Raw genomic sequence first — 9,034 nt, 5'->3', positions numbered from 1 at the left:
GAAAGACCATACAAGATTGGGTTTTCTTCCGGACCTCAAGGCGGAATGGTGAAACCAAAGGGAAACAATCCAAGGCAGATTAACGAATTCGAAGTAGATTCTAATCAGATCTGTCCTCCTCCCGCTTCTGTTTGCCGAACCAACACGAAGCAGGATTTCCCAAGCTGCTCCATCGCTCCCTGCGATTCGCTGTCCCGGACTTTCTCCTGCCTCACCCCGATCCTGTGTTCACCTCTCCCCTGGCAGAGCTGTTCTTTGCCAGTCATTCGGAGAGGCTGACTCCCCACGTGCCAGGCAGCATCCGTCCGCCCTCACACCCACCCCGGGCTGCGGCGTGGGGAGGGGGTAAAGGAGCCACCAACTCGCGGGAAACTTTCTCTCGCGGGAAATGACTGGGGGTTTCCGGTTTCCTCAGCCCTTCCACGCCGGGCTCGACGGCACTCAATAAAGTGGTGCCACAACTATTGCAGGTTCTGAGCTGCAGAGACCCGGGCGGCCCGCAGAAACGCATCCCCGGCAAGGAACGCGGCGCCCTTTACCACCGAATGCGCCCAGGACGCGGTGGCCGACAGCCCGGGGCCACTGGCGGGGCTCGGCGGGTGCAGGGAGACTTAGCGCCAGGATGTTTTGTTTTCCTGCCGCAGGAGCCCGAGGCGGTCTCTTTCCACCAGACTTAACCCTCCCGCAGCAACAGCCATGAAAGTTGCGGAGGCACAGAAGGAGAGGGAACCGCTCCGCGCGGCATCTGTTTTGGATGTTTTTTCTCTACACAGACCACTTCTTTCCTCCTTCTTGGGGTAAGTGTAATCAAGTCTGTAAGAACCAAGAGGTAGAACTGAAGGCGATGGAAGGGAATTGCGGAGCACAAAGGGTTAATGTGCTAAGATGTTTGTCTTGGGAGGGGGCTCCCCTCCCTGCCCCCTCCCTTTCCGAACATCCTCCCCCGAGCCACCCTCCCTTTCACCCATCCTCCGGCCCGAAGTCCATTCCAAATACGCAATTTAGGAGTTGGGCTTGATTTCAGGCACGTTAGGGGAGGGGGTGCTGGGATTAAGTAATTAATTAATTTTGGTAGATTTTTTTCCCCCACAAACTCGTTTTTGTCCACATTCTGAGAAGGGAGAAAAAGTGGAGGTGAGGGAAGCCCCAGAGGTTGGGGATGGGAAAGGGGGGAGTGATTTAGCAGAGAGATGATCCTAAGAGCTGATGACTAGTGCAAGTCATCAGGAACTCCAGACCCCTGATTCTGCTCCAAATCGCCTGGCCCCCCAATAATCATCCTGCTGATGCATTTCTGGGCAAGGTTCTCCAGGGGCCAAATAACTTCTGACAAAAACCTGCAAACTGTCTTGCACACAAGGGATGCTCAATAAATGTTTCTTGATTGGCTGAATGATGTACCCTGAGCTGCATTTCATGCCATGGGAATTTGCCTTGGACAGTGAACTAATTCCCCGATGTAGACCCCAGGGCACTAAGTTAGTCCAATTCATTTTGCAAAGGAGGAGGATCTGAAGTATTAGAAAATATTGTACTCAGATCTTCATTACCCAAAAGTACCCCTGTGACTGCTTCAAGGTCAGATTCATGGGTCCAGGGACCAGATGAGCTCACTTGGGTTTGAATCTCTGTGTTGTGACCCTGGGCGTGTTCCTTTACCTCTCTGAGCCCCGCTCTTCTCATCTGCAAGATGAGGCCAGTTGGAGCTTCCTCTATGTCATACAGGGAAGATGAATGGAGAGACGTATGAGAAGGTGAAAGGGCAGTTGATAGATGTCAGTCTTGCCTCCGCATCCTCAGAGGATTCAGAAGAGAGGGTACCTTTCTCTGTGGAGACCTCTCTCTGACTCTGATGCAGGTAATAACGTTGCGTTGCAGTGACTGGGCTGGCACCTTTCTGCCTGTGAGCAGTGGAGGAGGAGTGAGACTCTGAAGGCTTTCGTAGGAGCTTGGAAGCAGCTTCCTTTGGGTTTTGGAGCAGAATTTACATATATACTGGTGTCTCTGGGGGCATGGCTGGAGAAGCGGTCATTCTTTGTTTTCTTTCCAGGTCTCATCCATCCTCTCAGCCTTCTAGTAGAGAGGAGCAAAGTGTGGAAACAGAGTTCCAGAGAAGGTAGCTTTGAAGCACCTAGGAAACCCGCACCTGCCGAAAGGTCCGAGTCAGAATAGTGCCATCAGATTAGTACCAGTTTTGCCTGACGGGATTTGCAGAGAACTCCCCAGCAGCCTGTAGGGTCAGTTACAAAGCACTTACCAACCCTTCTCACAGATGACAGTGGACCTCAGTGGATCTTGCCGTGTAACTCTGAAGCCTGGATGTGACAGTGGGAGATGGATGATGAGAAAGATGCTGCTGACACAGGGCTCCCCCGAAGCCTCAAGGTGCCATAGAGCGGCATGCATTCTGAGAGCAAATGCTCATGTAGGCAGTTAGGGCCATAGAAGGCAGGCTTGGGAATAGGCTGAACAGTCACTTTCCCTTTCTTAAGTGAAGGCAACGATGATCTAACCCGACCTCATGGCACTAGACAGTAAGCCCTATGGAGGCAAGGTCCATGTCAGTCTGGCTCTTTGCCATATCGCCAGCACCTAGCACAGGGATGGCACATAGAAGGGGTTCAAGATATACGTAAAATGGACAGTGACTGGACAGTAACTTAAACTACTTCCTGTCCAACACTGCTTCATGCGTTCATTTAGCAAGCATTTCTTGAGCATCTACTCTGTGCAGGTCTCTGTCGTTAGGTATCCGAAGTAATTTGTAAACATTTTTATTGGTACTTCTAGTAGCCCATTCAAGAGCATCTCACCACAACCAGGTTCTTCTGGACACTGAGGTCCCACCGCAAGCCCCTGTGCGGCTTCAGGAGCGGGCAGTGTGAGTGGGGGAAGGGGGAATGCGCCAGGTTTAGCTTCTTTCCGGGAACATGTCTGGGGTTCCTTTGCACCTGCCCCTGCCGGGCCCTCGGGCTCCCGGGGCCGCCAAGTCTTGGCAACTCCGCTGTCCTCAGGGGTGGCGGCGCCTCTCTCCAGCCTCCACCCCGGCCTCCGAGCAGAGGTCCCGACCGGTCGGCAGGTGGTTGGGGAAGGGACCGGGCTGCGCCTGGGGAGCGAGCTTCCCGGGGCGGGGAGAGCGCGGCCGACGCGGAGCGGTCCCAGAACAAAAGGCTCATGGCTGGCACCGGCCTCCTCGGAGCGCGCTGGGGACGTGCTGGCGGGAGGACCAGGCGCGGGAGAGGACTGGAGTGAAAACATGAGGTGAGAAAAGCAGGTGGGGGTGCGCCCAGGGTGGAAGCGGTGACAGGAGGTCTCCCTCGAGGCAGAGGTATGCGGAGGGGCCGCCGCGGCCCTTCCTCCGCCTCCTGCAGCGCCTTCCAAGCAGCCAAGCGTGTCTCCGGCTGCAACTCCGCGGAGCGCGCCGCGGCCGCTTCCAAGCCCGCCCGCCCGCCGGCTGTTCTAGCCAGTAAGTAGCGGCGCGCTTGCCGCCGGCTCCCCGCCCCACCGCGGCTTCCGGGCCGCCGCGCCCGCCGCCTCCCGCCACCTCCAGCAGACGCGCCGGCAAGTCCACAGCCGGGCGCTAGTGGCCGAGTGCGCCTCCTTAGCGTGGCCCCTCTACCCGCTCCGCGCCCTCCCGCGTGGCGCGGCTTTTGAGGCTCGCCGCGGGGAGGGTAGTCTTCGCCGCGCGCTCCCCGGGTGCCGCGCCACCCCTACGTCCAATGGCTTTCGCTGGGTGGGGAGTTGGGGGCGTCGCTCGGGGGCGAGGAGCCGCGGCCGGGGAGGGGCTTGTGCGCTCTGCGCGGCCGAGCGAGGCTGACGTGCCCGCCCGAGCGCGCGCCCGGGCGAGTGTGTGAGAGTGTGTGTGTGTGTGTGTGTGCGGGAGTGTGTGAGCACACGCCTTCAGGGGCTGGAGTGACACTGCGGTGGGCTTCTCCCTCGCGCCGGCCCTCCGGCTGCTCGGCCCCCAACCTGCCGGCGCCGCATTTGGGAAGCAGCTTGGCTCTTTCATCTTCCCAAGCCTCGCTCTCCATCCACCGCTTGCTTGTCTTACTTTTCCTTTTACCCGAGGGGCTGCTGCCGGCCACCCCTCAACCGGTGCAAACACCCAAGCAGTCTCCAGTTCTCTCCTAAGCCAAATCTTTTCCACTTGTCTTTCTCTGGGGTTCCTCCACGACCCAGTCCAAGGCTCCCCCATCCTTGGAAATTGTTTTGTTGGACTGCTGTACCGAGGCGTATAAAGCTTGAGGACTTTATTATTATTTCGATCCTTTTCATTTCCTCCCCTTCTGGGCAACGGAGCAATGAAATTTCCAATCGAGACTCCAAGAAAACAGGTGAACTGGGATCCTAAAGGTTGGTATTTCTTACTTTTGACCGCCCGGGCCCTGCCTCTGTCTCCGGCGTGTGCGCGCTTCCTTGACTGGAAGCACACTTGCTCCTGGCGGCCTGTGTCCTGAGGCTGGAAAATTCGCCTGGGAACTGCAGCGCGGGTGGGAGGAGGGCGGAGGCAGCGTGGGTGCCAAGCCCAGATAGCGCCTGTCATTATCACATAATCAGTGTCCCTCCTGGATTGTTTTAAAATCTGTTTAAAGATACACCAAGCTGGGTGTTTGACTTGAAATCGCACCAAGTGTCGATATTTCCTTCTGACTTTGTGTGTGTGTATGTCCTTTGTTTCTGGTGATCTTTGTCTCTGGCAGATGGGTGGGGTGCCTCCCCCTGGACCTGGAGCTGTACCGCCTGGCAGGGTGTCCTCAGTGGGAAAGCTTTCCTGGCAGCAAGTGGGGCTTGGAGCCGCAGCAACAGCCCCTGGAGGTGGCCCTTCTCTAGGGCATGCGGAATAATGAAGCCCACGGGGCCTTCCAAATCTTCGCTCAATCTTATTACCAAACCACGCAGCTAGGTTGGCTCAGATGGGAGTAGAAGGGGGAGGAGGGAGTGGTTTTCAAAAAGGGTGGGGCAGGTAAGGGCTCGGGGAGGGGAGCACGCCCGAGTAGTAGGGTCATTTACAAGCTTTTATGAATGTTGCACAGTGGCCCCTGGGCGCAAAAGGGAGTGATTTAGACAGATTTGTGTGTGCCTAGGGTTGTCCAGGGTGTCTGTAATTAGCATATAGATGTTAAGGCTTCTCGTGAGTGATCACTATGGGAACAGAACAAGTTGAAACCTCGTGTCCAGTTTTGACAAGAATGCTCTTGCTTTTGTCATGCTTTGACAAGCATTTCTCTTAGCTCATCTGAAGGCTGAGTTGGGCGAGGCAACGCCTCTGTGTGAATTGGGGTTGAAATTTGTTTATTTGATGTGTATGTATCTGTGTGTGTGTGTGTGTGTTTAGTGGTTTTTTATGAGTGCATTTCTTCTTTTCTCCAGACTGGAAAAGAGGAAACCCAGTCATTGTTGAATAAATGTCTTAGGAATTGACTGGGTACTGAAGACAGAGTGAAGAGACATTTCCTATTCTAACACCAGTGCTGTTAATACAACCAGGGCTGTTAAGTGCAACCCAGACCTTCTATTTTGTCTCTAGATCTCTGGAAATATGGAAGTGTGCCTGTTTTTTGTCTGTTTGTTTTCTTTTTTTGGGGGGGGGAGGAATCCTTGCAAAACATATTTATTGAGTATCTACTACAAACCAAGTGCTGTCCCAGGCACAGGAAATACAGTCAGAATACTACAGACAAAAGCTCTGCCTTCTTGGAATTTATAGTGAGGGATACAGACCTAAATCAGTCATTGCACAGAAGTGCATAATTACAAGTTTATACATGTTCCATGAAGAAGAGCATCAAGGCTTTAAGAAAGTGTCTGATGGAAGAGACTGACAAGAACCACGGGAGGCGGATAGTCAGGGAAGATAGTCAGATATTTGTACTGAGACCTGGAGGATATGTAGGGATTAATTGGCTAATGAAGATGGGAACTTGCAGAAGAAGGAACAGCAAGTGCAAAGGCCCTGAGGCAGAGGGAGCATGTATATTTGAGGACCTGAAAGGAAGCTTCCATGGCTGGAGCAGAGAGCAAGAGAGCATGTGTTTTGAGGTGTGGCTGGTGAATCCATAGGGTCTGATCCCAAAGCCTTGTGTTGTTGCAGGTAGGGGGGGGGGAATTGTGGATTGGGAGGTTGGAGTGTTTCAAGCTGAGGAGCGACATGATCTCAACTGAGTTTCAAAACAAGTGCCATGTGGCTCTTGTGGATGTGAGGGACCAGATACAATAGTAGTGTGGACCATGGTGGTGGCTGTGGAGATGGAAAAATGGATGGAGTAGGGAGCGAGGGAGGGTACAAAAATCTACAGGCTTTGTGTGAATCAGGTGTGGATGTGGAGTAGTTGGAATGATTGGGAAGGGAGCCAGGGCAGGACTAGTCTTGAGGGAAAACTCAGGAGTTCAGCCCAGGACCTGTTGAGTGGGAGACGTCTCTGAGTCATCCAAGAGATGGGTCAAGTGGGCTGTTGTCTAAAATATCAGATCAGTTATTTTCAAGGAGCTCTGATAGGGAGGGCTGTGGGGCCGATTTTGTGAAGCTTGCCTTGGCTTTTAAAATATATTTCTATATAATCATCATTCTATCTATTTATGTCACAGTGATAAACACAGATGAATCCCACATTTTACAGCCTAAAACAGTGAAGAAGCATGCAAGTAGTGTCTATAGTCACAATTGATGATGCTAAAAATGGAAAGACCCCGATAAAAGTCACAGCATTCAGTGAGCAATCATTGCATGCCAGGTGTTTGATGTACGTAATTTCATACAGTTATTGTCACAGTACTTATCTGATGGCACAGTGTTATTGTCCCCGTTTGACCCTTGATTGCCATCAGGACACCACTGAGCTGCCTTTTAGTAGTGTGCTCTGACTTGAGGCACAATTGTTCCTGGAGGTGTGGGTGACAGTAGTCTTTCCTAGCCAGGGGGTGGAGGCAGGAAGAGAGTGGGGAGTGAGGGTACCATATCTCACACCAGCACAGAACTAGGTGCACATATATTAATGAATTAATTAAATTATTTATTAACTTATGTATTATTAATTATTCTTTAACCAGAAGATTAATTTAATGTTCTTTACTTAATCATAGACAGAAGAGATGATCCTAATTTTAGAGGTGAGGGAATCGAGGAACAGAGAGGTTGAGTAACTTATCCGAGGCCACACAGCTAGTGGGTGGTGGGGTCAGACTAAAATATGGGCCCTTAAACACTCTTCCTGTCTGTTCCTTATGTTATTGCACCTCTGGCTCCTGCCTGGTGAGGTTCCCAGAGCTCAGGGACTGGAGAAGCTTCTTTCAAGGAGGAAGAGCATAAGAGAGAGTAGGAGGAGGAGGTGGGGGAAGAGGAAGAGAAGGGTGAGGCAGTAAATCAGTCTTTCTCACTCATTCCTTTCTCCATTAACCTGTCTAACCAAATATTATCTCTGCATCTACCTCTGGGGGGCGGGTAGTCACTGGCTACTGGACAGACATTGGGTCTGTTCTTTGGAAGTTTGGGTTTACATAGACCAAATGTGTTTAGCAAGGGAAAGATGAAGGAGACCCTAGCATTATAATAGAAAAGAAGAGGGACAGTTCCTTAGAATTCTGGAATGAACAGACAGACTTGCACCTTCAGGTGGCTGTGCTCACCGATTTTGGAAGGAAGTTGTAATTATGATGTTTTGCTTATAGCCCTATTACCTGACAATTTAATAGCACAAAATGAAGGTGGTTTGAGAACAGAGTGGTTTTGATTGCACTTGGGTGAATTAAGCAAAGCACTGTTAAGAGGTTTAGGTGCAAAAATAAGACCTAAGTGTAAAATGATTATTCTCTGGTGAGCTATGGCCTTCCTCCATATTTGTAAAGCTAAGCCTTTAACACACAGTGACTGTTTGTGGAGGACCTACACAAAAGTAGGTTGGCACTAAGTATTGGCTTTCATAGCAGGATTTATATGCGTTTTAAATCACTGGGATCACTTGTTGATGATCTTCTGCTGAAAACTGGGATTGGCTATCTGCTTTGATGTATGTTAAAAGCTTTTAAAAACCAGTAAGATCAGCAAACAATATCCCTACAGCTTGAGGCAAGCAGATCATTATAGTGTAAAAAACTCAATTTTGGGGCAAAAGAATTAGTTTCTAAAACAAGCTGTAGCAATAATTAGCTGTGTGACTTTGGGCTGCTCACTTAGCCTCTCTGGGCTTAACCTTCCTCCCATGTGCAAGGAGGCCATTGACATGGCCTCTTTGATCCTATCTCTTCAACATCCCCCTTGAGCTGACCTCTGGACCATTTGGCTTCCTTTTGTTCCTCAAATAGATCAGACGTGTTCCTGTCTCAGGGCCTTTGCACTTGCACTTTCCATTGCTTATAAATGTATGTTAGCGTGGCTGGCTCTTTTCCATCCTTTAAATCTCAGTTCAAATATCACCTTGTTAGCAAGGGCTTCCCTGTCCCATCTGAAGGCCTCGCCTCTCGTTCCCCAGCCCTATCGCTTTCTCTTACGTATCCTGTTCAGTTGTCTTCCTGGTACTTGTCATGATCTGAAACCATCTTACTTGCTCATGTGTCACCTTTGGTGCCAGCCTCACTTGCTAGCGCATGAGTCCAACAAGCACGAATGTTCCCTGTCCTGTTCACTGTCTTAATCCCAGGCCCTGGCAAGTGCCTGGCACGTAGTGGATGCTCAATAACCTTTTGCTGAATGTATGTAGGATGGATCAGAGAGGATCTCTAAGGCTTCGAGCATGATGGAAATTCCAGCACTCTTTTAAGCTACAAATGGCAAAGGACAAATAAGAATAGGATAATATATCCCTAATTAACGGGGTGTTGGACAGGACACTGATATTCCCACTTCCTTGCAAGCTCCCAGCTCTCCAGAGCCTCCAGCAGACTGTTTTCCTTCTGTTTGCCTTCTCACCAGGAATGGAGGTGAGGTGGGGGCAGGTGGGTGGGCAGATGTAGCCTGACAAAGATACGGTTGGTGTCCAGTTCATAATTTGGTGCATGTTGGTCACTGGTGTGCAGCTCATTTTAGGTAGTTAAATCCACT

At 51.1% G+C, this 9,034-nt stretch overlaps 1 protein-coding gene across 2 annotated transcripts in view; it reads left to right on the top strand.

The window, feature by feature from the left end:
- The first annotated feature begins 233 nt into the window (after window positions 1-233).
- Window positions 234-9,034, top strand: part of KCNK10 (potassium two pore domain channel subfamily K member 10) — a 144,580-nt gene continuing 135,779 nt past the window's right edge. The window contains exon 1 of one of the 2 annotated variants that reach the window (XM_004262311.3): window positions 234-797. In XM_004262311.3, the coding sequence (XP_004262359.1) occupies window positions 755-797 (43 nt within the window). In that variant the 5' untranslated portion in view covers window positions 234-754. Of the gene's footprint in view, window positions 798-3,837; window positions 4,354-9,034 lie in introns of those variants that run through there. The other variant, XM_049705280.1, reaches the window with a different exon arrangement.

Source organism: Orcinus orca, chromosome 2 (genome assembly GCF_937001465.1).
Source record: "Orcinus orca chromosome 2, mOrcOrc1.1, whole genome shotgun sequence".
Classification (NCBI taxonomy): Eukaryota; Metazoa; Chordata; class Mammalia; order Artiodactyla; family Delphinidae; genus Orcinus; species Orcinus orca.
Note: the sequence above shows the minus strand (reverse complement) of the source record. Positions and strands in the feature narration are given on the sequence as shown.